Here is a 27724-nt window from a genome sequence, read left to right as displayed (position 1 = left end):
GCTCGCCCCCTGCTCCTGCAGCGGGGTGGAAGCCGGCGTTCAGGCGGAGGAGGAGGCCCGGGCGAGCCCCGCCAGCCTGTCTCCGCTGCCCTGGCCGCGCAGCAGCCCGCTCAGCCCGGCTGCCCGGGTCCGCAGAGCCGGGCTCCGCAGCTCCGCAGCTCCGCGCCTGGGAGAGCGGCCCGGCTCTCCCGCATCCACACACAGCTGCGCGCAACGCTTCACCCGAGAGCAGCCGGGACAGGGGAGAGAGCAGCGAGGACAACGCACAAGCCCGACTGTCGATCTATCTGGGAGAGGGATCGAAGACAATAAACACGACCGATCCCTTAGCCCGCTGCGGAGCGAGCGTCCATCCTTGTGCTCTCCCTCTGCGTCTCCTCTGGGCTTTTTTTTCCCCCCTCCGTGTGTTGCCCCCTTTTTTTTTTCCTCTCTCCTTCCCTGAAATCCGATCTAATGAAACACACTCCCCTCCAGCAGCTCCGGCTGCTCGGCTGCGCGAGGCAGAGGCGGCGTCTCCCCCGGGCTCGCGACCGCCGTCAGATTCCCCTCGCGCCCCGGCTCTCGCTCTCCGGCCCGGCCGTCGCCGTCGTCGTCGTCGTCTCGCTCGCCCGCCGCGCTCCGCCGAGCCAGGCTCGAGCCCATTGACATCCAGCGGCTGCACGCAGCGCGTTCCCCAGGCACACGACGGCCCTCCAACATCCCGTCCGGGGGACAGCCGGTATCGCGAGAGCTGCGGCGCCGGACCGGGGGGGAGCGGGGAGAGGGGCCGGACAGACGGAGGTGTGATTGCACAGGGCTGCTTCACCGTCAGCCCTCCCCACACAGCACCGGCCATTAACCCTTTTCACAGCATTAGACCATGATTTTGGGGGGGGTTCATATGCTCAGTTTTGGGATAGAGACTAAATTAGGGCTTGAAAGCCCCCCTGTGCAGCCTCAAGTGGAGGTACTACAGTGGCCGGCCGCTGGGCGTGTTGCGGTTGCTGTAGACGAAGGGTTTTGCAGTAAAACGCACGTTTTTTTTGTAGAGGGTTGGTGTGAAAAAATACTTATGATCATGTCAGCCCTCCACCGCTCTGCTGTCCGTTAAAGGCTTCCCTCGGGCGGCTACCTCGCACCCTTGTCTCAACCTGTCCCTCACCTCCCCCCCGATCACGGCCCGCCCTCGCCCCCTGGCCTAGAGCGATCTCCGCCCCCCCCACACACACACACTCAGCGCTGCCCGGAGTGTCTGGCGACACCCTGTCGGGGAAAACGTGCTGTCAAACACTTTAATCTCCCAGCTCCAGCCTGCTAGGAACTGCTTGTACTGCTCTGACCGGTCATATCACCGATTTAATTCCGCCGATGCTCTTATCCAAAGAGCTTACTCTCACCATCCCCATCATCGCCATCGTCATTATTGTTATTGTTGTATACAGATGGGTATTTTAATCAATCTGAGTGAAGGACCCTGCTCTACAGTACCACAGCGGTGTCCCACTGGGAGTGTAGCCTGCTAATTTGCTCCTATTCACTGCAAACAAGGAACAAGAACCGGCTGGTCGTTTATCGGCCTGCTGTGTGTTCACACTCTGCGCGCTGTCTTGGGGTTTTGAACCATATCTTGGTCTTCCAGCCTGTGCGAGTGAAATTTATTTTTGATTTATGCCCTTGCTCGATCGTTCTTCGTATGAAACATTTGATGTAACTGTTCCATAACGAAAGCTACCCGGAGTGTGTGACAAACACACGCACAGGATATATTCTCTAAGAAGTCGTATGAAAGATTGCAAGATTATATATATATATTGCAGGATTTATGACACTCAGATATGCAATTTTCAGATCAACGAAAGCCACAATGGAGAATCACAGAACCCACAAGTGTGAAAACATGTTCACCTGAAGCAACGAATATAAGATTCCTGTCTTTCTGTAGGTGGCCGACATGTCAGCTCGGCGATCTGTTCCAGACCCCCACAACTCTTTGTGTAATGCTTGGCCTCTTCACCGCATTTCTTCTTGCTTCCCACTCGAGTGCTCCGGCATAGGTTTCACAGCTGAACCTGAAGAAACCCACTGGGGGCGACTTTGCCCGTTTAACTGCCAGACATTTGTATGCAGTGCTCGGGTGAGGGGCAATTGTGACATTCGTGTTCGTTCAGTTCTCAAACGTGGACAATTGTGTAAATATATACTCCAGGCAACTACCAGCTGTACTGCACCGAAGGAGAACTACCCTCAGCCTGCGGAAATTGTGAGCCACTAGCGACCTCCAGCGGCTCCATCCGAAACTAGCCGTTTCTTCGCGCCCCCGTGTGCTTGAATCACTGCGTTCACCGGGGATCCTTTCCGCCTTCGCTGCAGCTGGGGGAAACACGCGGCATCGGGTCTTACGGGCCCCCGGGCGGCGACGGGTTCGATCGAGGTTTTCGTTCAAAAACTCTTCGCGTGCGGTGCTGTCGTCACCTCCAAGTCGGTCGATTGGTAAGCGGGCGAGGCTCGGGGCGCGCAGGGGGCCGTCATGAACTGGCTGAGAGAAGCGCTGGCACTGCTGAGGGGCACGCCGCCGTACCCCGAAGCCAAAGGTAGCTTTACACACGCTGCTTCTCCATTTTCTGTCGAGGCAGCCGAAGCGCCGCCACCCCATGCACGACCGTGCGCCCGGCGGTGCTGCCTGCGCCTGCTAACGGGTCTCTCTCTTTTTTTTTCGGTGGTGTCCCCGAGGCCCGGAGGCGCCCCCCGCTCACACCTTGGGGCAGGTGGTGCAGGCGCAGGTGAGGGTGGGGCCGCAGGGCTTGGGCCTGAGTCTGCTTAGGAACGGGCCCTTCCTGCAGGTCTGCGGGCTGAGCCGCCCGGGACCCGCCGGGCAGAGCGCGCGGCTGCAGCCAGGTAGCTACCGGCCGGTGGAGGAAGAGGAGGAGGAGGAGGATGGGGGAGGAGCGGCGGCAGGTCAGGGAGGTCGCTTGGTCGTTGGGTACAAGCCCTCTATTAACAGCTATGTTCCTGCTCGACGGCTAATAACGACGGGGACACGATACTGTAAAAATCGATACTGTATCGGATCCTTCCGATGAGACTTAAAACCGAGATCCTGACTCTCTGTGGTCATTAAGAATCCCAGGGCATTTCTCGAGAAGATTAGGGGTGTTATCCCAGCGTCCTGGCCAAATGTCCCCCTGGCCTTTACCAGTTATGGCCTCCTAATAATCCCCCTCTCTGAACTGGCTTCATCACTCTGCTCTCCTCCCCACTGAGAGCTGGAGTGTGGGGAGCGGACTGGCGCATCATCCAGGTGGGGCTGCACACTGGTGGTGGTGGAGGGGATCCCCATGACCTGTAAAGTGCTTTTAAGTGGAGTGTCCAGAAAAGCGCTATAGAAATGTGATGAATTCTTATTATTAATAATATTGCAGCAGTGTGCGTCTTGCTCTGGCTGCTCTCTGTGTAACCCCAGAATCACCCTACTAAGGTTGCTGGCGCGTTGTTAGACAAACCCACCCGGATTCGGCAGCCCGGTGCTCCAGCCGCCCTCAGGCCCCACTGTCCCTGCAGGCGACGTGCTGGTGGCAGTGGGAGGACGGGACATTCGGGGGCTGGGGCTGAGGGAGCTCGGGAAGGCCCTCCGGGACGTCGCCCCCGGGACCCTGCTGCGAGTCCTGGCGTACCGAGACGTCCTCCAGCTCCCTCCGGGATGGGACACCGGCGGCGCAGCAGGACACCGGACTGACAGGTCTGCAGCTGGTGGCCAGGCAGGGCCTTGTTTCAAGTCGCGGGGGTCCGGAGTACGGCCACTTCTCGCTGCTGGCCGGAGCCCGAGACCGAGGGTGGTGACTTCTGTCTCACGCTACAAAGATTTAGGCAGCGGCCTTCATGCACAATTCGGCTCTCTTACTGTAAACGAAGGCATTTACAGCACTGAAGGGGTATTTGGGGGACAGATTTGCTCGAGTAACCTAGTGAACCCAGAAGCATGGAAACCCTGGTCTTTAGTGCCGTTGGTCTAGGAACTGTTTTGGGGTATTCTTCACAGGCGGCCTGCGTGACGCCTTTCGTTTCTCGGGGCCAAGTGCCGAGTCCACGGAGAAGGCCTTCTCAGGCCGTGCGAAACCCTGTTGTTCCTCTTCCCCAGATCCTGTCCCAGCAGTATAGAAAGGCTCGTGGGCGAGGCGGCGCTGGCCCAGCGGGGGCACTGTCCGGCGCGCCTCTCGGACCGGCAGGCGGGCACGTCCGCGGCCCCTCCTGCCTCCAGCACAGTGGAGCTGACGGTGGGCGCCGGCCCCACCTGCGATGTGATGGTGCACAGGCAGGCCGGACCCCCCGTGACCTCCGACCTTGCCCAGCTCTCCCGCCCTCCTGCCCACTCACCTCCCTGTCCCGAACCACCCCCCCCTCTCCAGCCGGCACCCTGCTGTTCTTCCTCTCCCTCTTCCTACAGGAGCCTTTCCTCATCACCCCCTCACTCATCCTACTCCTCCTCCTGCACCTCTGATCTCACACCCTCTTCTTCACCTTCCTCACATCCACCCGATTCGCTGCCAGCCGGTTTTTCTTCTGGCGCGTTGTCCTCTTCATCCTCAGACAACCAGGACGTCCATGTCTCTCCGCGACGCGTACGTGTTCACCTGACGGCACAGCTCTCTCTTCCCGACTTCAGCGTCTCCGGTTCAGATTCCTCAGGGGGCGACCGAGACTGAGGAAGGAGGGGAAATGTGCCGTTTCCGATGCCCGACGTGGTGATGGCACACTCTCCCGCAGCCAGAAAAACCGTGTAACCTTTAGTCGGAGTACCTGAAAATCAGATGAGGAATAGCTCTTGAAAAAGAGCTCACACACTGGAATGTTATTGGGAAAAGGGGGGAGCAATTCATTCCTGACCTAGGCTAAAAACGTCGGTGAAAAACACCAGTTTGGGAAGTGTTTGTCATTTCATTTTCTACCCAATGCACAATTAAATATTTTGACCACTTCCCGTATGTCTTAATGTGTTTTTGTTCACTGAAGATTGCAATTCAATATGGAGCATGGAAGCACAACAGGAAAACGAAGTAAAAAAAAAAGCACAGCTGCTTCGTACAACTGCTCTTATTACCATTAGCCTCCCCATTTCCACTTCTAGAATTATTATAAACCTCCACAGAGCCTTCAGATAGAGACGTTTTTAATGAATTTACAGAAGATATACAGAATGGCGGCCCAAAGGTAAAACCATTTCCGACGCCCGTACAGATGTGGACAGAAAACCTTCTTCAAAAAGGATAAATATTGTGTGATCGACAGAATGCAGCACGTTCTGTGCACAGAGTCATTACGGGATTAGAACCATTTCTAGGTTTGCTGAATGTGCAGCAGGGAAAAAAAAAACGCTTGCTCTTTTGATCTGAAAATTCCCGGTTCGATTAAATTCATAATTCATCCACAAACGGGGTGTTTCCCAGGTTCCCGCTGGCCGCCATGGACTTCTTGCCCGACACAAACTTTTTCGCCGCCTGAAAAATGGGAAGAAAAAAAAAAAGTCGGTAAAAACAGCAAACAAAATAAAGACTACATGATAAAACCACCCCCGACATCGTGACCGGGCGCAATGTTTTTAAAGGCCCCCGTTAAGGCTAGCAAGAAAAATGTAACCATATTCCTGAAATGAGTTTATTAGAAATCCTGAAACTGTCTGAAATTCACTCCTCCTTTCCAGATTATACTTGGACAAACTGCTGTGCTTCTACTGTGGACTTGCAGTTGATTTTTTTAATGGGCCTCAATCCAACCCAGGTAGTAGACACTGTAATGGGAGTCAGAGCTGACAGATGTCGTTATGCCCGAGGAAAGACAGCGCCCCCGAGGTACAGGCTAACGCCTTCCAGAGCGCCGCCAGGCTCCTCGTGCCCCTCGGCGAGCCGGTACGCCGGCGGGCAGCCGAACTCACGTTGACGACGTCGCTGGCGGACACGGAGTCGATCTTCTGCGCCACGGCCTCGGCGGGGACGTAGCCGCCCCCGGCCAGCGCCTGGGCTCCCATCTCCTCCAGCATGCCCTCGGAGCTCTCCGCCGCCATCAGGCACCGCGCCTTCAGCTGGTTCCTGCCGCGCAAAACCAGCGCAAAGTGAGCGGCGAGCTCGGCGCCTTACCCTAACCTCAAACACACTCAATATCATGTGGGCTTTTTACAGATGATGCATCAGGAGCACATCGTTAGCTGTGCGAATTAACTATAATCAAGAATGACATAAAACTAGTGAAGAAAGCACTGTAACACGTACTGATCTATAGATTTGCTTCATTTACGGCAAAAACGCACCTCCACCCATTAACAGAAAGCAGCTTCATGACAATTGTCCAGGGCGCACAGGGCAGAAGACGGGCCCACACTCTGGTTGGGTCACCCACCAGCCACGTGTGCATATGTGCGCCCACACATTACACCTAGTAATCTAGATGCACCCAGCGTAAGCCCACAAAGGACCAAACAGGACACGCAAACTCCACCCAGAAGGCTTTCCCAGTCTGGGATCGAACCCAGGACTCGGGCCTGGGGAGGCAGCACTGCCAGCTGCCACATCACCACGCCAGCCGGAGCCCAGCACATTCGTTTAGCCCTTCAACTTTTACTGCCCCCCTTTCGTTAAAATCCCGTAAAACAAACACGGACAGGACAGTGCTTTCCGTTTTGACACAACTGTATATCAGGATAATCAGGAACTGGCGCGGATATATTTAGGGCTGCCCCTTGCAAACATACTTGGCCCTGGTAACGTCCGCAGCAGTGAGCTGCCCCTGAGACACAGCTTTGACTTGAGCCACTGCAGCCTTGATGACCTGTGGGGTGGAGAACAGTTAAAGAGGCTCAATATATACAGTCGGTACAGTGTTATCGTGAACTCCAGCATGCCAGCGCAGGTGTACTACTACCATCCTGTTTCAAGCTCTTTGCTCCAGCTAATCCTTAGCTATCAGAGCAATCTGTATAAACCTGGGGCATTCAGCAATTCATTCTCTGGAAGGTTTAAAGCCCTGACTCTGCACAGAATGCACAATTCGAGGCTGACTGTTGCTGCACTAGCCTGTTCAAGTGAAATACCAGCAAGAGGGACGGCCAGCCCTGGTCCTGGAGACCCAGAGTCCAGCTGATCTTCTATATCACCCCAAAATCGTCAGTTTGTAAAGACTTGGAACAGACGCGAGTTTTGATCAGTTTAGCCAGTAAACCTGTGCAGGAATGGCCAGCTTACATTTCAGATGATGCCTAAACTGCTTCATCTCACAAAACAACAGCTCAAATGATCAAAACAAAACTGTTTCATCTCTAGGACGTTAGGTGAGCAAAAAAAACAGATGGTCTGTTTTTCTCCATGGCCATAAGTGGCCATCCTTGTGTCCTAACAGTGTTTACTGGTTATTCTCAGACAGCAACATTCTGTAAACCTTGTTACGGTGATGCAATATCAGAATTTTCTGGTTTCGAGTTATGTCCAGGGAAGCTGCATGGCCTACAAAGACATTCCTACACTTGCTCCGGGTAATTTATTGGTCTGACACTCACATCTGCAGCCTGGCTGGCCTGGGAGATAGTGTAGATCCCGAAGAGCCCAGAGTCAGTGTAGCTGGCGTTGAAGGCAGAAGCCTGCAGAAGAAGGAGAATTAGAAAGGTGGAGGTGCGTAAGAAAAGGTGTTTACATCATCACTAACGCCAGGCCTGTACTAGTTACATTAGCTACCTATTGTACTTCATACATTAGGTTTGCGTCAACCAGCAGCATGGGTGGAAAACTGGTCTGAGGAAAGAAATGACTGTAAAAATACGATGTTCTTTCTACTGTTCAAGGCTGGCTTCCTCTTATGGATGTGTGTCATGTGTGCAGTCATCCCAGGCCCGTGCTGTGCGGGTGCCATGCAGAGCACTGGCAGGACTCACATCGAAGGGCTGCGTGGTTGCCTTGGCGATGCCCTGGCTGAGCTTGCTGGTGGCGTTGGCGCCCCTCTTGACGTAGGGCCCGGCGCCCAGCACGTGCTGCAGGACGCTGAAGGCGCTGGCCTCGGGGCTGCCCAGCCCTGCCCCCTCGCACACCACGGCGGCGTGGACCAGGCTGTCTCCCGTCTGCTCCCGGACCTCCCCTGCCGACGGGGCACGCAGGACACGCGCGTCAGCGTCAGCGTCCGCGCGGCTCGGACTGGACCGGACGAACCCGCACGCTCGGCGGCCTTACCTCCGCGGTACGCCGCCTTGGCCCCGGCCGCCCCTCCTCCGCCGCGGATGTTGAGAAACTGCTCCCCCACCTGCTTCAGCTGGGCGTGGTCCACACCTGAGGGCCAGTCACACACCCGTCAGCGCCCCGGCGAAAGCAGCTCCTCCAGCGGGGACCGGAGCACCCCGCGCCTGCGCCGCCCTACAGCGCACCGGCTCACGGGAGGCAGATGCCACCCGCCCCGGCCATTTCCCCAACCTCCTTCCCGCTTCGGGGTCGCGGGGCCGCCGGAGCCTATCCCAGCAAGCAACGGGCACGAGGCAGGCAGGGGCACAGACGCACACGACTTTCCCCAGGAGTCAACTGACCTTCCAGAATGCCTCTGGACTGCGGGAGGAAACCGGAGCGCCCGGAGGACACCGGTTTCACCCACGCAGGCGGCACCCCCGGGCCCGGCACAGAACCCAGGACTCCAGCGCTGCGAGGCGGCAATACTGGCCGCTCTGCCACTGTGTGCTACCGCGCCGCAAGGAAAGCGGATTCCTCTCTGAAAAACACCACCACTCACCGAGGCCTACCAGAGCCATTCGTGCACTGGTGAAATTGTTCTGGACAAAGGAATGCAGCTGTGAAATAAAAGGAGGCAGAATAATCGTATTAGAGACCCATCTTGACAACTGTAACACGGCACTGCCAGACAGCGTTCACGAAGCAATCAGGGTGCGACTGTCTCACCTGTTCCGAAGTGATCTTGCCCACCATGTAGTCGGGGCAGTACAAGGAGTTACACAAGGCGGTCTTGTAAGCAGCTGCATGGAGGTTTTCAAGAACACCTACAAGACACAACAGGCCAGGAAGTTACAGAGAGATCTCTTAAACAAGTATAACAATGCCATTTAAAAAACGCTTTCTGCAACAATCCATTCTTGTGCTACTGATGTAGAAAACAGAAGCTGGGTTAAAATGACAGGCATGAGACAGAGGAGTAACCTGAAGGTTTTAATGTGTGCACTATCATATCTGCACACTTCTTTAACCTTTCTAAATGTACAGCACTACGCAAACTGTTATAATGATTAGTATGAAAAGTAACTTTTTACAGAATGCTTATTTAAACAAATCCAATATTTGCACATAGAACTGGCAAAAGACAATATTCAAATAACATTCAGAAATCGGTCACAGCAGAGCCTACACAAGCATTAAAAAGAGCTGAAGACTTGGCCAACCTCAGAGGAATATGATGAAGGCATATTCATCATATCACTCAGTATAACAGGGTCAGTATAACAGAAAAAAGACATTTTTTTTCCATACATAAAACAACAAAATCAGTCAGACTGATCAAAGTGCACAGTAATTTAGAAGAGTCGTGCTCAGATACCGGGTGTCACAGACAGTGGCTGCCAAGGACCAACAGATGAAGGAGCGAGGTGGTCTTCTGGAAGCTGTGACTCACCGATCTGGGGGTTCTGATGGGCCAGAGCTTTGTCCACCTCTATCCTGGGGGTGAGATCAGCTAACTCCCAGGGCCTGAACTCGGGCGCCGTGGTGACATTGATGAGATACTCCATAACCGTGTCTCTGCAAGACGAACACCCCACGTCACTGCACCGCACAGCTCACCTACACTCGAACACCTACTAGAACAGGACAGCACGGCCAGGGAGTGCATCAACGCTTTGATCGCTGCTTCCATAACAGAACGTTTCCTTTGCCTCACTAGTAATCACCACCAAGATAGTTTGAGATGGACTGATTCCAGGTAGAAACACCCTTTTTGAAATGTGTCAAATTATTGTATTGTGCTAAACTGTTATTTGGTTCAAGTACTGTAGGTAGCTGCGTCAGCATGCATAGCTCGCTTCAGCCAAAACGTTGTTTCCTTGCTTCTCTTTGCAGCATGGAATAAACCTTTACTTGTTCCTAAACTCTTTGGCTTTTCAGTTTGGCAATAATTTCACATTATTTTTTTTTAGTCAGTATAATCATATCAATGTATTTTTTTTTTATACGGTCACCCATCACTAATAAAAACTTTCGATTCACAGGCTGAACACCAGACTTGAGTCTCCCTGCAGCCGAGTTTGAATTCACTCCAGTTCCCTGCGGCGGGAAAAGGACAGGCACTCTGGAGCAGCTGTCAGGACTCACATGTGATCTCTCAGGCACTCCACCGAGTAGATCATGTTCTCCCTTGTGGAGGTCACACTGTGGACAATACAAGCATACACAGAGCACAGAATCAGTGAAACACAAAGCTGCACGGATACATATGCAGCAAGTAAGATTAACACAACGGCTTTCTGCAACAACTGATTAGTTTTTAGGTTTATCTGCGTATTGCATAAGAACAGGATTCCAGAAACTGTGAACACACAGCAGCACTTCTCTCATGCCGTCACTGACCTCAGGGTGCCTCCCACTGCCTCAATCCCTCGAGTGATCTTAAACGCAGAGGCGCCCTTGGTGGTCTGGAAAAGATTAATATTGTTGACAGGACCGCCTTGCAGCAGGCCAATCGACGCTTCTTTTTTTATGATGTCACCTTTCCAATTCAAAAGATCCTCTGGATGACCTCAGGAGAAGTAAACCAGTTGCCACCAGCTGGTAAGGAGGCAGGGAAGTGATATCTCCCACCGGCTCACCCCCCCCCCCCCCACCTCTGTCCCTAATACACATCCCTTCTGATGATCTGCGCACACGTGAGTGCATATCCGCATTCGCACAAGTGAATGTGCGTTTAAAATAAGGAACAGGAGGCACTTCTGGTGGAAGACTGGAACATGCTAAAACAGCTGGATGAGATCCTTGGATCAATTGTCTATTAACTACCAAACATAAACAGCCCCTTGTTCGCCACCCTTCTTATGCTCTTCAACACACGAGGACAGAGGTCAAAGGCTGCTTTAAGGCTTTACTGGTCAGTCTGCAGCAGAGGAAGGGGGGCCTTTGGCCGCACCTACCAGGTTGGCAGCGAGACGGAGGAGGTGGGTGACCCCCAGACTCTCCACAGTCTCGTACCGGCTGCCGGCTTTCACAAACACGCCGATCTTGGTGGAGGGGGAGTAGTTCTCCAGGGAGGCGATCACCAGGCCGCTGGGCAGCTTGGTGACCTGCGGACGCAAAGGCACGAGCGGATCAGACAAAGACTGCCCCTTGACACGGGACTGCATCACGACGCCGATGGTGATGACGATGATGATGGTGCCACTGAAATGGAGTTAGAGACAAAACCTCACCTTGCATTAATACGGCAGATTCCACTGCTTGTGCAAAGGGACAGTTAGGCAGATCATCCGTTAGAAGGGAACTCAGGAGGCGGGTGAAAACGCAATTTTAAAATAACGGAAGTCGACAAGGAGAGGTCGTGTCCCAGAAATGAGTACAATGAAAGCAAAACGCATTTGTCTCAGGAAACATTTTGCAGAGTTCTTATTCAGCTATAACTTTATCAGTAATGAGACCAAAAGACACTGCTCTGCTCAAACCTAGGACATTTATTGCAGAAACTGTGTGTATTTACAATCTGCATACTGTATGTAACTATAGTCCAAGAGAGCCCATACTGGCAGACACCAGCAAGACTCGGCATTCAGATGGCTTAAAGACTGGTTCTGCCAAACAGCCTCACAGAGACCATTCTACTCAAACCAGAAGGGTTAGCCATCATACTGCATCAAATGCATTCAAGGGGAGACCTATTTCATCCAGCACAGCAGAGCAGCTGCGAGAATCAGGGTGATCAAGGGAGATATTGCTCCTCCAACTGAATTAGAGGGGAAGTTCAGGCAGGCAGGACTGTATAAACCCAGAGAGGAATACAGCCAGGACTCTGGGGTAACACTACTCTTACCAACTACCTACAGCACGATGGGTACAGTCACCAACTGGGGACATCATTGGTTTGGAAATTCTGGTCAGGAGGAAGGAGCTCCACCTGCTGGCCCACCAACGCCACTGACAGCAGCAGCCTGGTTTTCCACAGGAGGTCTCCTGACCCAGTGCTGACCAGAGCCCAGCCTGCTGAGCGTCTGGGATCCCACCAGAAAAGGCTACAAGGCGGAGAGGCCGCCATCCATAGAAGACACAGGATGAGGACTGTGAACGCATGTAGGTGTTTTCCTGTTACGCCCTGAGGACAACCTACAGTGTGTAAATACACCTTGCCAGCAGACTCCCAGGACTCGCGCCGAGCACACAGACACTCTTCCAGCAAAACAAAACCCAGGAAGACGTCACCTCAGTGGAGACGCCCCGCTGGGCTGATTCCTTATTTTAACAACAGCCCCAGCAGTTACTCGGCAGCACCAGGCGCACACACGCGGACACACACACAGCCACCTGTGCCACTGGGGATTCCGCACGTACATGGATGTCTTGGGGGGGAAGGGGTGTCCCCACTGGAGCCCGGAGGCCCGGGAGCGGCTCGCTCAGAGACTGGTGGCCCCGGGCGGCCGCCGCCGCATAGAAGCGTCTCTGCGGGAGAGAGAGAGTCGTTAACACCCACTGACCTGCACGTCCTGCCGGGGGAGGCTAGCTCGCTCCACTGCCGCCGCGGCGTCGGGCTTGGGGGCAGCCTGGGCGGAGAAAAGCCTCCTCTGCAAACCGGAGAGGGAACCGACAGGTTTAGATCCGCGCCCGACCCTCAGACAGCGTGTGCGGGCGAGACGAGAGTCACGGAGGTGGAGCGCTCATCAACCCCCCCCAGCAATGCGCCCGAACCTCAAAACCAAACCCCTTCACCTTCACTTCCACCTCACTGATGCACAAGCTGATTAACAGGCCTGTTGCCCTGGAGTGAAACTAGAAAACGGGGGCAAATCCTTGCGTACATCATCAGGAGCTGCCAAGCGTGCACAAGATGAAGAAGGGTGCACAGCCAAAACTTCTCCTTCCTTTAGCTTTTCAGCAAGGAACTCCCACTTCACCTGCCCAGTCTACCCCCCACATGCGTGCTGTTTGGGTACTAGCCAATGACACAGGACAATGCACCGTGTTTTAGAGACATCACACTTGTTTCCCTCTTGGCCTCCCAGATCGCCACCTGACTAATCCACAGCACCTTTAGCGAAAGAACTGTTCTGACTCCAGAAGATTGAGCCTGGTTAAAAAAAAAGGCTGTTTTCAAATCCCCCAAAAAAAACCTTCATGACAACACATAGTTTAGCAGTATTACTGCATTTCGGGGCTGTAAGACACACAAAGCAAAACCTAGTTGTGAGTCAGACATGGACACTGTCTTAGACACACCAGATCTGCCCGTCTGAATTCGACCGGTGCTCTGTGGACGCTGTTCATGGAGACCATCCACGTTACAGCGAGACCTCAGGTGGAGATACGAGTCAGATGGCTAAAACGGGAATACATAAATGACCTTCACTACAGCTTTCTTAGAGAATCCACAAACCAGTACTTCCGACACTCCAGCCCACCGTATCCCTTCAAGGCAAACCGCTTCTTGTGAACATGTACGATTTGGCAACGCAATTTTAAACAACTCTGTTTAGTTAGCCTGGGTCATGATGGAATACATTTCTTAAATACTTTTTTAATTTCATTTACAGCTAATGACACCTCTCTGAGGTGCTGTACTCCGTGCAATGTCGCTCAACACAGGCCGGGTTTCAACGACACAGCTAGTTTTCTTCCGCCACAAATCAAGCTGATTCTCAGGACAGATGCAATGGACCCAAACAATTTCATTTAAATCGGCAATTGTCGGACATAAGCAGACTCTTACTGAAATGTGATTTAGACACCGAATCCCCTTCATGACTGACTGTCTCTCCTTCAGCCGCTGCAAGAACACAATATGGCCGCCGGACGTCCTACCCAGGCGCCACCGCGCTCCTTTTAGCCAATCAGAAGACAGATAGCGTGGCACGGTATCACTGCGGGGCTTAATGTACGGCTCTGAAACTGGGCTCCGTATCCCGCCATCCTGGCTCGACCGACCCAGCTTGTCCGCTTTTCTGTCGCTCGTCTTGTCTGTATTAAATCACAATGATGATCAGTTTCCTAAAGTCTTCTTCGAAATGTTCAGTCGATATTCACTTTAAACAATGTCTTATGTGTTTGCCCGGGGAATGGTGGGATAGATTGAGTTACGAAGCGCATAGTTTCCTCATCAATTCAATTCAACATGCTTTATTGACATGACCGATGAGTAGAATGATAGTGTTCATCTCTGTGCACTAACTGTCCCGATGCAACTGCACTCAACAAAACAGCAAGACTTAAATGTATATACCTCTCTAGCACATGATGATGTGATTTCTAAAACTTCTGATGCATTTTAAAGCAATGTTTTTTCCATATAATATATTAGTTTCAACTGTGTCTACCCGAGGTAGTCTTATTCGGACGTTTTCCGTGCATACTTTCAATACTGTAAAACAAATAATTTAAAATGTGACTCCATACATCTTAAGCAAAAAGAATTCGATTATTCATTTCTTGGTCCCAATAGATATTTTCATTACAATAGCAGAACCAACGTCAATGCGCTCATGTTTCCTCGCCGTTCCTTTTCAAGGGTACGCAGAAATCTCCTGGCGTACTTCCGCTTCCGAGTGTATTAATGTGCGCGCACATGTCTCTCCTGTGGCATTGTGGGGGTCAATAAACGCTGGCGGGACGTTGACGGGCTGCTTAGTGCTGTTGTGACCACCACCGAAAAACAACATATTTGTGAAAGGTCCTCTGTGAAGCACACGCCGAGAGGACACAAGAATTAACCCAGATTGTCCGTTTGTCTGATCTCCTGCTGTAGCGATGGTAAGCAAGCGACCCGGGCGGTTAATTATGATCCCTCCCGGCGCGGAGAGGCGGCCGACAACCAGACTCCCAGCCCGTCTCTCGCACGGCGTGTAGCCGTGGCTCTCTCTTGGCCGAGCCCTTCCGGACTCCGGTCCACCCTGCTCGTCCACCGCCTCGGATCGGGCCTGCGTGGCCGTGAACCGTGGGGCAGCCGGGGACGGGAGAGGTGGCGTGTTTGTGCGGGCTGCTGGAGCTCCGAACCACGTGTCTCGGTGCTGACTGGATGGTCGTGCTTGAATTGTCGGCTAAGTACAGGCGATGCTTTTTTTTGTGTGCTAACGAATGGCTTGGTTTTTCACAGCGCACTAAAATCGGACTGGTGGGGTTGTATGCGGTGGATCTTGGTTTATAGCGCTCTCCATCACGTGCCTTTTAAAGGCGTTTTGAAATAGGCTGGGGTTTATTACGAATCTTGTTGATTCGAAAAACGAGGGGTGGTTCAGTTTATTAATGCGGTGTTTATTTGTCTCATCACTAATCCAGACTAGGATTGGGTTTACGGTTCTGCAGCGATCTAGTCTACTTTTATGGAATAAGTAAGAGATAGTGAAAGCGTGTGATTATAAGTGTGTGAGAATGTTGTCCCAGTAGTGTTCATTAGTGTTGGACAGGATGAGCCGTGAGTGCACGAGGAGAATTCTTAATCGAGGGTTCTGACACCCGCTTCCTGTCTCCTCAGACTGACCCGGAAGTGAACCCCAAGGCCTACCCCCTGGCTGATGCCACACTGACTAAAACCATCCTGGACCTGGTGCAGCAGGCAGCCAACTACAAGCAGCTGAGGAAGGGAGCCAATGAAGGTCAGGAGGCCCGTGCTTTGATCTAGCTTGACTGCTAGATGGTTCTTTGGCTCTCTTTTTTTTTAACTTGCATGAACAGAGGGGAATAAAAGTTTGGTTTAGTACCACAACCACTCTCTTCAGGGGCCTGACTGTGGGTCTTTGAGCTGTGGAAAGTGCATGGCCCTAGCAGGTCAGCTGGTATGATAAAAGTGGAAAATGCATCTCCTTTCATGCATGGTCCACAAAGACAACTGGACAATGTCGGAGAACAGGAATAGACGATAAAACTGCCTGCGTCTGTCTTAAGGACGTATGTTGTTGCTGCGTTCACATAGCCAGCAGCAGCAGCAGTATTTTGAAGCGTCCTTCAAATGAGCCTTTAAATCACATTAAGCACATCCAGACTTTCAGGAGCTCCTGGCATTGTGCATCATAAATTTGATGTTTTTTTTTAACTTCCCACTTCATTATACTGCAAGTGCAAGGAATTGGGTACATTTAAATGAAAACAACCTGTTGTGCTTAAATTTCTGACTTGTTTTTCCCCCCACCAGCCACTAAAACCCTGAACCGCGGCATCGCGGAGTTCATCGTGATGGCCGCCGACGCCGAGCCCCTCGAGATCATCCTCCACCTGCCGCTGCTGTGCGAGGACAAGAACGTGCCCTACGTCTTCGTGCGCTCCAAGCAGGCCCTGGGCCGCGCCTGTGGCGTCTCCCGGCCCGTCATCGCCACCTCCGTCACCATCAAGGAGGGCTCCCAGCTCAAGCCCCAGATCCAGTCTGTGCAGATGGCGATCGAGAGACTCCTGGTCTGAGAGGGCAGAGTAGCACTGTTGATTTACTTTAGCTTGGCCCACAAGACGAGGGTGAGAAACGATGTTCTTGAAAGTATGTATATAGTTGGGGAGGGATGAAGTGAATTATCCTCTGCCCCTGGTTCCCAGAGTGAATGGACTTGGCTGTTGTCCTGTCATTCCAATCTGTTTACAGTATTTGTCAATGGAATAAGTGTAACTTGGGGAAAAAAAAAATTGGATGCTGTTTTTTTTTTAGACTATTAAAAATAAAATTTAAGTTTCAGTGTTGCAGTGAATTTAAAACAAAAATGATCAAGTTTTAGAGGGTATGACATTTCGAGATTCAAACTAAAGATTCAGTAGCAATGCAGCTCTGAAAGGTACCTGATGACCAATGGACCTTCAACTTGGGGGAAAATCTAAAGCCACATCTGGAAGGTAAGTTTGGCAGATGGATTGCAGTGGATTGGGGTATAAGTGAACAATGCCTTTAATGACTGGAATCTGTCCAGTTCCAAAGTGGACCATGCATTTCCTACTAATCTCATCTTGCATCAGGAAGACGAGTCTCGTGTGCCGCTCTGCTGGACTGCTGGCTCCACTCTGTTACACGCAGAGGTGATGAAGGAAGCAGGGGAAAGGGCAGCAATGTTTAAATTAGCTGACAGTTTTGTGCCGTAATACCTAGTTTAAATCCTGCGGAAGTATTTCAATACCAAGTGTGGCTTATATGTGGATGAACGGGTATGAAGTCTTGCAGGATTTACACACTCCATGCCATTACAAATCCATTAATGAAGCAGTAAAGCCATCTAAACCTTCAATAGCACTTTATTCCACAGAAACGTTATCTCTTACAAAAAATGAGTGAGGTTTAGGTAACCGCACTGAAATAGTAACAAAAGCACAGTGTTAACTCGCCACGTTTTAGAAGAAAAAGACTACCGTAAGTGAAAGGTTCAGCGGGGTTGTGGCAATACAATATTTCATCTGACTACCAAGACATAAAGGAAGAACTCGCAGCACAAGCTCGACCCAATAAAACCACTCTGGTCTGAGGCAGCTCCTTGCCTGCAGTGGCATTGGTCACCCTTTGTTCAGGCACAGCAGAAATAAACATTAACAGAAGGAACCGTGAGACAAAGTGTAAGGGAGCAGTAAGAGGCAAACAGACCTGACCATAGAGGGTTGTTGGTTCTGCAGTACTTACTTTACCAGGATTTCACCGTACTGCCTTAACTTAAGAGCAGCTACTTCAGGATCATCACAAAAAGCCCAAAAGAATGATCCCTAAAGCACAATTATTTTAGGTGTGCTATATGAAACCACTCTGAAAGGCAAAAAAGCTACATGTTGCATACTTTGTGCTCCCTGCCCACTAATTTCACAATCACTAACAAACAGGCCACTCAGAATGCAGGATTGAGCAGAACAATTGGCACAATTCTTCAGAGAAAACACACACACCAGTGAACCAACAGCAACAGCTTCACCAAAACATTTTAAATACCCAATCAAAAATAACAGTTACTCACCAGCCAGCTAGATTAGAAAGTAGAGATGTCATTACTAAATGACAGTATTAACACTCATGCCACACCTCATTAAGTCACTGATATGCCCTTTAACTGAAGCACCTTACTAAGTATACTTAACGCAAAACATCCATGTAAGGAAAGCTCAGCACGTACACAATGTCTTCACTTGGCAATGAAAAATTCCAAAGGTCATGGCTCAGGACAGTGGGTTTTAAAAAAAACAAAACAATACAGTAATAAGTATTAATATAATTTCACAGTGACATAGGGGTTACAGGAGCAGCAAAGATGTCATTTAATCTGAAAGTGTCATGAGCACTGAGGTACTTCAGCTTTTTTCCTGCAAATGGGTGCTGATCAAAACCATTGAGAACAGCTGTATTCCATGCGCTTGGTTTAAGGACTTCAAATACAAGAAAAAGAGCAAAGAATCCTGCCTTGAAATAATTTGCATATCAAATTCCCCTTTTTACTGGTGTTTTAAACAACATAAATCTGTCCCTAGATAAGAGTTCACAGTTCACCTTCGATACTAAAACTGTAGATCTGACAACACAGCACAAACCTCACTGATTGTAAAGTCTTCTGTTAATACCATATGAGAAGCATCATATTGACATCCAATAGTGACAAACTGTTTTATGTTACACTGGAATTTGTAACTGGAAATACATAAATTGCCCTGAAATAAGCATCACTAATTTTAGTCTCATAATATTACAGTTATATTAAAGTAATTCTGAGATCATTCTTAACACTAGAAGGCATGCTGTTTATTGAAAATTGAAATGTACTGACAACCAAAGCCATGTTAGGAATATCAACTATTAAGATTAAGATCTAAAACTATGAGCTTCTGTCCAGGGCAACCAGTCTTTAATTAACCTGATAAAAAGAATTACTATGATTTATTACTGTAATGCACAAACCCATGCCATTGTGGCAAAGAGTTTATGATCATTGAAGTTATTGATTAAAACCGTACTGTTTGCATCAGGATAGGGAGTGACCGAAGTTAGGGAACGCTTCCCCGTAAATCAGGATACAGAAAGACTATTTTACAACATGTAGTGGCACTTATGAGTCCTGATCACATAACGTCTAAAACAAGTCACATCGATGAGCAAGGCAGCTGCAGACAGGTGAACCTGGCTAGTTTGTTTAAGGTAAGGAATCAAACCAAACAGGCTTGGTTTAGCGTTCACCTTTAAAAAATTTCGGCACCGCACAAAAACACAAAAGGAGGGTAACTTCAAGAATGACATCACTGAAACCACCTACATGACTTATTTTGGCCGTCTTTGCACTTAAAAAAAAGCAGGCTCCTAAAGGTTGTCTTGCCGCTGAAAAAACCCCGCGTGATGGATTTCCAGCGTGCTGTTGAGCTCGTGTGCGATTTCCTGTCCCTGCCGCTCCCCGCTGTGGTCACAGATTCAATTATCCAAGTGCGGCTGAGAGCTCCTAGCCTCCCCGCCCGCTGGCCACACATGGCAGCAACGCAGTGCCGGCTCCGCGGGCAAAACCAAGCACTCCTCCGGGGGGAGTTTTCCATTAAGCCGATCCGATCCCATGGATCATCCCGGGGAGCTTAACTCCTTGACAGACTGAACAGTGCGTGGCAACATGGCAACTAGGAAAAATACAAATAAAAAAAAAAAAACCACAGTAACACTTCGATCAGCTTCTGGGACCTACCAACAGCAGTCTTTTCCAGTCCAAGCCGTCCACCTGACCCCCACACCAGGCAGAGCTGGTCTGCTCTGAGGGTCCCAGCATGCAATGCTCCAGCTCCCCTGTGCGAGTTGAACTTCCTGCCGAGCGGGAGCCGGCTCTTTGGCGGAGTCTGGAGTCTGGGCTTCACCTGGCCTCCGGCCAGGAGGGCACTCAGTTCGCAGGGAACTCTCGGTCCGAGGCCATGCCAGGCCGGCAGGCGCCGCGGGCGTCCTTCCTCACCTGCAGGGACACGCAGCTCAGCCAGCTGCGGCTGGTGGGCATCTCGCCGACGATCTCCCAGGCGTCCGCCTCCTCGCAGTACCGCTCGATGGTGTCGTGGTACCTGGGGGGCACGGGCGGGGGTCAGACTCCGCGCAGCGTCAGAGCGCTGTGCCCGCCGGTGCGCACGGCGGGGTCACCCACCTGTCCCAGCCCTCCTCCCCTCCCAGCACATAGATCCGGCCGTCCACGACGGCCACGCCGGGCCGGTACCGCCTCTCCTTCATGGGGGCGCACATGGTCCACTGGTTGGTTTTGGGGTCGTAGCACTCCACCTTATCCGTGTTCTCCGTAGAGGCGTGCCAGCCCCCTGTCAGGGAAGCAGGAAGTACAGAGGCACGAGAGAACAAACTCGGCCCAACCAAAGTCCCAGCCACCACCCGCTTGTTAAAATAACTAGATCAGACGTCCGTATTCAATCAAAGCATTAAGTAAAAAGAAAAAAAACTTGTCTTCTACCAGCATAGACCCGCCTTTTTTTGCACAGTGTGGGGTTTTACTATAATTCCCTCAATAATCACCGAAGACATGCTGAACAGAACAGCGATGACACTGAACGTTATTCTCACCGATGACGTAAATCTTGCCCTTCAGGATGCAGGCTGCGGAGCCAGAGCGGGCAATCTGCATGGGCGCCACCTCGGTCCAGCTGCAGAGCTTGGGGTTGTACACCTGGGCCAAGTCCATGCCATCGCCATCCTCCAGAACAGCTCCCCCTACAGGGCAAGAGGAGACGTACGCAATCCCTGGCCGTTAATGTGCCACGGCACTTACTGCCCGTTCAGAGGAGAGAGGAAGGCAGGACGGAGTCCTGTGTACATTCCCCCGTCGTTCCCCAGAAGGGGAATTCAAACGCTTGTGAAAATACTTATCTGGCGAGATGGGCCTTAAGAAAAACATGGCCACATCTCAAGGGCACTGCAAACTTTAGAAAAGACTGTAGAAGTGAACGATGATGCGGTCTCAATGTGCTCAGGACATTGCTGGCCCGCACCCTGGGCTTCTGGGTGCTTCTCAGCAGGGCGCCGGCCTCTCGTACCCGTGACATACAGCAGCCCATCCAGGGCCACCACCGCCGGGCTGGTCACCGCCATCTTCATGGACTCCACGAAGTACCAGGTGTTGGTGTGGGGGTCGTAGCACTCCACCGAGTCCAGCCTGGAGTGGCCCTCCCAGCCCCCGACCGCAAACACGAAGCCGTCCAGCATGGCCAGCCCTGCGGGAGGAACAGGCACGCCGAGCTCCTGTCACCCACAGATTCACCAGTTCACTCTCTTGCTCCCGACGCAGACTCGTGCACGAATTCACTCTCTCACTCCCGACGCAGACTCGTGCACGAATTCACTCTCTCGCTCCCGGCGCGGCCTCGTGCACGAATTCACTCTCTCACTCCCGGCGCGGCCTCGTGCACCAGTTCACTCTCTCACTCCCGGCGCAGACTCGTGCACAAATTCACTCTCTCACTCCTGGCACGGCCTCGTGCACAAATTCACTCTCTCACTCCCGGCGCGGCCTCGTGCACGAATTCTCTCTCTCACTCCCGGCACGGACTCGTGCACGAATTCACTCTCTCACTCAATCATTCAATCATTCACTAACGCTTTGAAGAACCCTTCCAGAACCCTACCCTCACGTAAAATCCCAACAACAGGAGGACGGGTCACGACAGACCTGCAGTGATTCAACACCCACACAGACCCGGTCAAACATACTGTACAACTGAGTACTAGGAAGATGCCCAGAGTCGTGCTTTTGCTGGGCTGCAGGAGTCACCCAACGCATCCCTACGGCCCGTGCCGAGACGACGTCAAACGTGCCGCGTTGGGGCCCCCCCTGGAAGACCCCCGGGTGCCCACCCAGCTCGGACCGAGCCACGTTCATGGGCGCCATCTCCAGCCAGGAGTCGAAGCAGGGATCGTAGCGCCACATCTCGCGGCTGGCGGAGCCGTCGGGGAACTCGCCCCCGGCCAGGTACAGCGTGGAGCCTGGGGGAAGAGCGGAGAGCGCGCTCAGGACGGCCGGGTCTCCCTCCACACTGCGGGGACACTTCATCCGGACAACAACTCATTTCAGCTTGCAGGGGGACACCCATCTGATCCTTGGTAAGCGAAATAAGTCACCGTGGGACACCGAAAGCCACCTCATTATCGATGTTGAAAACGGTACCGCCGATTGATTTCAGTGGTCATGGTTACACATTCAAGTAGGGAGCTGCGTCAGCATGCGTAGCCGACAAAGGAACAAGTTAACGTTTATCCCATGCTGGAAAGGAGAGAGAAGAAAACCCCATGCTGTGTTTTGCCTCTCCTCCTCTCATGCCGTGAGCCCGGAGGACGAAACGCAGCCCGGGCAGGTCTCTGCGGTGGTACCTGACACTACCAGGCCGTGTTTGCTCACGGCGAAGGGCAGGCAGGCGAGCGACTTCCACTGGGCAGTGACGGGGTCAAAGCTCTCCACGCTGCGCAGGACCACCTTGTCGTCTTCCCCCCCGACCGTCACAATCACCTCGGCTGTGCCTGCGGAGAGACGCGCGGTCATTCCGAGCTGCAGGGGTTTCCCTTGGCTGGCCCCACCGAACCCCGAGACCTCCATCCATCAAACCACAGCCTCTTCACCCGCAAGACAGTCACGGCGATCCGGAGCCTAATCACGAACTCGGCACCAGGACACAGGGCTAGACTTGACACTGTCCGCCCTGCCACACCCAGAATGAGACACTGGCCACGGGGTACATGGGGGACATGTGTCAAGACGAAGGAAGAAAACCACTGGCACCTGCAGGAAAGTCACAGGGCTCTGAAGGTCTGAAGGCAACATGCCACAGAAGTAATACACTCGCACCGGCTGCTTTATCCACTCACCTCTTTTAATCACACACACACACACAAAATGAACAACAGGCTTGCACTATTCGGCTTGAAGGTAAAACCAGACAAGGATGAGGTCACTCCCCCGCGTCCGCTCACACGCCGGCAGGAAGTGCCCCAGGGGAGGGGGGCGGCGTACCGGTGGACCTGCGGGGCCGGGTCCGTGGGCCGAAGAGCTCCCCGCGCCGGTCCTGCAGCAGCATGTAGTCCTTGGCCTCGGAGATGAGCCTCTGGCACTGCAGGGACTCCCGGACCACGCCCAGGGACTCGATGACGTCGTGGATGTAGTAGGGGCTGATGAGGGGGAGGCGGACGTGCTCCAGCACCTGCGGGACAGCCCAGGCTCAGTTCCGCGCGCACGGGCCGGGAGCAGGCTGGAATACTCCGCGCTACACCGAGGCAAGGGGAACCCCCTCTCGGCCCCCCGCGATCATCCGGACAAACTCGCAGACGGCGTACTGTTCCCACACATCCCGACGGCAGGCACGTTCCACACCGGGGCCCCACGATGGACCAGCCTCGCGGCCTTCCAAACTCGCCGCAGCTTTCACTGCGCTGCCCAGGGGTCAGACTGCTGTTTGCAAAATCCAAGACAGAGCTACAGCTCTGGGCGCTAAATTGCTTACAAGCCCAGCAGGATTCAGTGATCGCCTGCAGGCCAGGGCGGCACTTAAGGGACAGTTGCCCGACAAATCCGCCTCCTCCGGAGGATCAGTGTTAAAACCTATTGAATAAAACGAGCCCCGATCCGAGAGCTTTAATAATCCAATTGTAGAGACCCGGCGGAGGTGTCTGTCCCTGCCTGGGCCCTGGCAGCAGCCTTCAGTGGCGTGAACTCACAACACTCCTGCTGCTCTGAGCCACACTGAGCTACTGCTGAGCTCAGAGGTCCAGCAGGCCCTGCACTTGCCCCCGAGACCACGGCGTTCAAGCTCAGAGACAGTTTAACTGATGCAATGAGCAGCACACCAAGCACTTTGTTATAACCAGCACCGTAGCCGATGCACTTATCCCGGGAAACGTCTATTCAATAAAGGCCGCGGCAAAGTTCGGCGACGAGACACCCTGGATACCTTTTCAAAGCTCTGCCTGCGGGAGGCGCTCTTCTCCAGCCACAGCATGACCGCCTCAAAGACAGTCTCCTCCTTGGGCACGTTGAGGTGATCGCTGGCGATTATCTCCGTCAGCTTGTCGGCAGACAGCGACAAAAACTCCTCCTGCCAGGGGGAAACAGAGCATCACCATCAGCACATACACTGGGACACAGAACACAGAACACAACGATGACACAGCTCTGAACAGGACCACTTAAAGCCCTTGGGGGTGGGAGTTTGCTGGGCTGGCCTTAGGTGATGTCGCTGAGGGACACGCCTCTCCTCCAATCAGAGCCGATCCTCCTGCAGGGGGGGCGGTGCCTGTGCCACGCTAAAGGGGGAGTGTCTTAATGGTGGGCGGGGCCAGGGGAGTGCCTACTCTTCCTGAATCTCCCCCATGTGCGGGCATGGGTTTCACAGCAACTTGAAACGCGGTCGGCTCTTCCAAATCGTCAGGTATAACACGAATAAAACAACGGGGAGGAGGCTGAGGGCAGTGGCCACCTGGCGGCAGACGGTGCTGAAGTGCTGCAGGATGTACTCCAGGCTCCGGCGCTCCAGCTCCCGGCAGGAGTGCGCCTCGGCGAAGCAGTGGATCCCCACGCAGTTCATCTCGTCCATCTGCCGCTCCATGAAGGTGCAGCAGGCCTCCCGCACGGCCATGATGTCCAGCAGGTTGGCGGCCGCCAGCAGGGCCTGCACGTTGGCCCTGGTGATGACCACCTCCGCGGTGTAGGCGTAGCTCACCAGCACGCCGATCATCTGCGGCTCCACCCCGCTGATGGACACCCTCTCCTGCCGGGACTCCATCAGGTCCGTGGAGAACATGGCCTGGGGGAAAGGGAGAGAGGGACCAGCAGGGCGTCTACCTCACTGCACGGGCACAGCTCTCGACGCAGACTCTGGGAAAACACCAGGGGGCCCTGGGCGAGAATCTCCTGAGCACACACAAAATAATAAAGGGGACAGGGATCGCACCCTTGACCCTGCTCAGAGACAGGAGAGCTAAATGCAAACGCCACCCCTCGGCAGAACTGCCCCCCCCTTGAAGTGACTTCACAGCCAAAACAGCTCCGTGAGATTCAGACTAGGTTGCACACGCTAAAATAAGCGACAGACTATACGTTTAAAAAGGTTTCTAGGTAACTAGGGAAACTGGATAGAGAATGGAAGGGCATGGCTGGCCTCCAGGGTCTCTAACTGGGGTCCCCAGCTGATTAGAGGGGAGGGACTGTGCTGTTTCCCTTTCTCCAGAGGGGTGACTTCTGTTCCGTTTGCTTGTCTCCCCCGAGCCCACCTCAGTTTCCGTCTGAAAAGACTCTGGGCTGTGATTCAGTGATTCAGGCATTCTGTCCTACTGTCTGGCTGGGGAAGGTGTGCTCACACACTCACACTCACACACACACACACACACACACAAGCTCAAAACAAGTATACACTGTACACATTAAGCCTATTTAGGGTCTAGAATACTGTGTCTCCTGTCACTGATGGATGTCTCATCTTAACAGGCCCCTCACACACCCACACACACCAAGACACACCCACACACCCACACACCCACACACCCACACACCCACACACCCACACGAGCGTGCCGAACGTGCCCGTCAGCCCGCTGAGCCACCTGGAAGTAGGAGCTGAAGGAGGCCAGCACGATGCGGTGGCAGGGAAACTCCTGGCCGCCGCAGCACAGGACGACGTCGCAGAAGGCGTTGTTGAGGCGCAGGCTGTTCAGGCCCTCCAGCACCCTGTTGGGGTGCCGCGCCTCCACGAACACGTAGTCCTCGCTGTCCAGCGGCGCCAGCGCGGAGCCGGGGTCCTCGGGGGAGGGGCTGGAGGGCGTCGCGGCGGGGGCGGGGGCCTGCGGGGCGGTGACGGACGAGGGGGCGGCCATGGCGTCCATCTTCCCACGACACTCCCGCCTAAGGAGACCGCGGGCTGCGGAACGGAGGGGAGAGATAACCGGTCAGGGGTCCGGCCACTCCAGCCTGCCCCCGCGCCGCACCAGGGAAACAGGAGGGCCGCCTGGGAGCAAGGCAGGAAGAAGGGGCACCGCCGGGCCGGGGCAGATTCAGTTCCCGGGGAACGGCAGGCAGAGACCGCCTGAGCCGAGCCCCACCCTTAAGGGCCCCGAGAGCTCAGGGCCTGCAGCTTGTGTGGCTAATCGGGTTGGGTAATAACACCACAGGGCTCCCAGCTGAATCACACTTGTCTTCATTAGGAGCAGGTATGTCCAAGACAGGGGTGAAGGGAGATTATAGGTTAATTAATTCACACAAAAACTGTGATTCACAGGCAATCTCTCCTGGAAATACAGACACAACTGAACATCTACTTCTTCGTGTGGAACATTCGCCAGAATTACTGCAGCTGTGCATATGTCAGCCGTCTCTTTTGGCCACTGTTTTATTGTTAAGCGCCTTGTGACGGTGAAGATGCTACATAAAATAAAGATAATTACAGTAATAAACCTCAGTCTTTCGACACCGTTTTATAAGCCCGGAGCAGCCACTAAAACGGGGATGGAGATTACACCTCTGGTGATATAGGACCAAAAACGGCTGAAAAAACTGAGTACAGTACGTGACAGCCCACTTGACGGTTTCTCAAAACCTGCACATGATAATACTATATGGTATTCAATTACTCCTCCATCGATCCCTGATGCATTAGACCCTAGGCAGTCTTTTTCAACGCGAATCCCCCCAGGGATAGGACAGGACAGATATCTGCAGCCATGATCTTATGGGGGGGGTGCTCTTTTTCCTGCTCTCAATAAAAGATCAATAAGAGCGCAATCGGCTCACGGAGGGAGGGAGGTGAACCCGCAAATCGCCAACACGGACCAGAAACAAACTAGCGCCGCTGCAGGTCATCACGGCATCACGCCTTTTCAAAACACAGTTTACAAGTTATTTTGGCTAAAAAGCGGATTCTGCCCCCACCGTTCTTGAAGGTTTGAAGGAGTAAGAACACAGTGACAACGAGAGATGCCCACAGTGTCGGGTCCAGAAAGAACATGTTTTCAAAACCAGTGCACTGAGGCCACCTCACCCCGCTCCTGTGCACACGGACGGAAATTATTCACCCATCACATACAACTAGCGTTAACATCACTTGGAGCAAAATATATATATATAAACATACGTGCTAGCCCCTATCAAGTTATTCCTCGATTGCACCGACACTGCTAATTTAGAGAAAGAAAATTAATTTAGAACTTATTTATTAGGGGGGGTTACCATTACCTGTCGTCCCAAGGCATGGCCATCTGACAGCCTAGTATTCGCACATAAACAATGCAAATCAGACTCCACAAATGTGGACTGAACGCCGTCACGCCATCTCCTTAGTACCACGCACGTCAGCTGGCGTCAGGAAAGCAAACGGGACGCACGGGTGAAGGGAAAGGTAACAGCGCCCTCTGCTGAGCGGGAGGAGTAGGCGCACCCCGAGGTGGGCCGGACTCCTGCGCCTGTTTTTTTAGGAATCGATAGATGAGACTTTATTGATCCCGAAGGGAAATTGATGGATTACAGCAGTCCAGCCCAAGACGAGCAAAAAAAAAAAACAGATATCAGAATAAACGAAAAATTAAAATACGTACAACAATACAAAATAAATAAGATAAATACATAGGTGTGTGCAAAATATGCTCATTGTCA

At 52.8% G+C, this 27724-nt stretch overlaps 4 protein-coding genes across 8 annotated transcripts; 2 read left to right on the top strand and 2 right to left on the bottom strand.

Moving 5' to 3' along the window:
• Positions 1-1797: 1797 nt before the first annotated feature.
• On the top strand, positions 1798-4952 carry LOC107079052 (PDZ domain-containing protein 9). Of its 2 annotated transcripts, none has more exons than XM_015360566.2 (4): positions 1798-2570; positions 2710-2934; positions 3538-3715; positions 4115-4952. In XM_015360566.2, exons 1-4 carry the CDS (start codon positions 2507-2509, stop codon positions 4677-4679), a joined length of 1032 nt encoding a protein of 343 aa, XP_015216052.2. In that variant the 5' UTR covers positions 1798-2506; the 3' UTR covers positions 4680-4952. The 2 variants fall into 2 exon arrangements, with proteins under 2 accessions (XP_015216052.2, XP_015216053.2); XM_015360567.2 differs by having other exon boundaries at positions 1801-2570; positions 2710-2874.
• Positions 4953-5126: 174 nt separating this feature from the next.
• On the bottom strand, positions 5127-14011 carry LOC102695218 (cytochrome b-c1 complex subunit 2, mitochondrial). 3 transcript variants are annotated; one of them, XM_006637208.3, is made up of 14 exons: positions 13906-14011; positions 12677-12763; positions 11129-11278; positions 10572-10636; positions 10317-10373; positions 9622-9746; positions 8898-8995; positions 8731-8788; positions 8184-8279; positions 7892-8091; positions 7520-7600; positions 6719-6795; positions 5906-6059; positions 5127-5471 (listed from the first exon to the last, which is right to left on the bottom strand). In XM_006637208.3, the coding sequence occupies exons 1-14, from the start codon at positions 13936-13938 to the stop codon at positions 5388-5390; spliced, it is 1365 nt and encodes a 454-aa protein (XP_006637271.2). In that variant the 5' UTR covers positions 13939-14011; the 3' UTR covers positions 5127-5387. The 3 variants fall into 3 exon arrangements, with proteins under 3 accessions (XP_006637271.2, XP_015216051.1, XP_006637269.1); XM_015360565.2 differs by lacking the exon at positions 12677-12763 and adding an exon at positions 12507-12641; XM_006637206.3 differs by lacking the exon at positions 12677-12763 and adding an exon at positions 12534-12641.
• A 735-nt stretch (positions 14012-14746) lies between these two features.
• snu13b (SNU13 homolog, small nuclear ribonucleoprotein b (U4/U6.U5)) lies at positions 14747-16842 on the top strand. Its single transcript, XM_015360146.2, has 3 exons — positions 14747-14942; positions 15664-15784; positions 16321-16842. The coding sequence occupies exons 1-3, from the start codon at positions 14940-14942 to the stop codon at positions 16581-16583; spliced, it is 387 nt and encodes a 128-aa protein (XP_015215632.1). The 5' UTR covers positions 14747-14939; the 3' UTR covers positions 16584-16842.
• A 536-nt stretch (positions 16843-17378) lies between these two features.
• Positions 17379-27457, bottom strand: LOC102689076 (kelch-like protein diablo). 2 transcript variants are annotated; one of them, XM_069180786.1, is made up of 12 exons: positions 27308-27444; positions 25684-25997; positions 24561-24887; positions 24036-24179; positions 23102-23288; positions 22465-22611; positions 21952-22080; positions 21135-21311; positions 20665-20811; positions 20240-20405; positions 20057-20159; positions 17379-19733 (listed from the first exon to the last, which is right to left on the bottom strand). In XM_069180786.1, exons 2-12 carry the CDS (start codon positions 25960-25962, stop codon positions 19692-19694), a joined length of 1848 nt encoding a protein of 615 aa, XP_069036887.1. In that variant the 5' UTR covers positions 25963-25997; positions 27308-27444; the 3' UTR covers positions 17379-19691. The 2 variants fall into 2 exon arrangements, with proteins under 2 accessions (XP_069036887.1, XP_069036885.1); XM_069180784.1 differs by having other exon boundaries at positions 17379-20159; positions 27308-27457.
• Between the last annotated feature and the right edge of the window lie 267 nt (positions 27458-27724).

Source organism: Lepisosteus oculatus, chromosome 19 (genome assembly GCF_040954835.1).
Source record: "Lepisosteus oculatus isolate fLepOcu1 chromosome 19, fLepOcu1.hap2, whole genome shotgun sequence".
NCBI classification, from domain to species: domain Eukaryota; kingdom Metazoa; phylum Chordata; class Actinopteri; order Semionotiformes; family Lepisosteidae; genus Lepisosteus; species Lepisosteus oculatus.
This window is presented reverse-complemented; position numbering and strand designations above follow the sequence as displayed.

Coding starts and splice junctions, on each gene's coding strand:
- snu13b (XM_015360146.2), top strand. Junction 15,785..16,320: donor GAGGAAGGGAGCCAATGAAG/GTCAGGAGGCCC, acceptor TCCCCCCACCAG/CCACTAAAACCCTGAACCGC.
- LOC102689076 (XM_069180784.1), bottom strand. CDS start 25,962: ATGGACGCCATGGCCGCCCCCTCGTCCGTCACCGCCCCGCAGGCCCCC. Junction 24,180..24,560: donor TCAGCACCGTCTGCCGCCAG/GTGGCCACTGCC, acceptor TCCCCCTGGCAG/GAGGAGTTTTTGTCGCTGTC. Junction 22,081..22,464: donor ACACGGCCTGGTAGTGTCAG/GTACCACCGCAG, acceptor CTCTTCCCCCAG/GCTCCACGCTGTACCTGGCC.
- LOC107079052 (XM_015360566.2), top strand. CDS start 2,507: ATGAACTGGCTGAGAGAAGCGCTGGCACTGCTGAGGGGCACGCCGCCG. Junction 2,935..3,537: donor TGGGGGAGGAGCGGCGGCAG/GTCAGGGAGGTC, acceptor CTGTCCCTGCAG/GCGACGTGCTGGTGGCAGTG. Junction 3,716..4,114: donor GCAGGACACCGGACTGACAG/GTCTGCAGCTGG, acceptor CCTCTTCCCCAG/ATCCTGTCCCAGCAGTATAG.
- LOC102695218 (XM_015360565.2), bottom strand. CDS start 13,938: ATGAAGGGGATTCGGTGTCTAAATCACATTTCA. Junction 8,789..8,897: donor GCAAGATCACTTCGGAACAG/GTGAGACAGTCG, acceptor TTTATTTCACAG/CTGCATTCCTTTGTCCAGAA. Junction 5,472..5,905: donor CCGCCAGCGACGTCGTCAAC/GTGAGTTCGGCT, acceptor CCCATTTTTCAG/GCGGCGAAAAAGTTTGTGTC.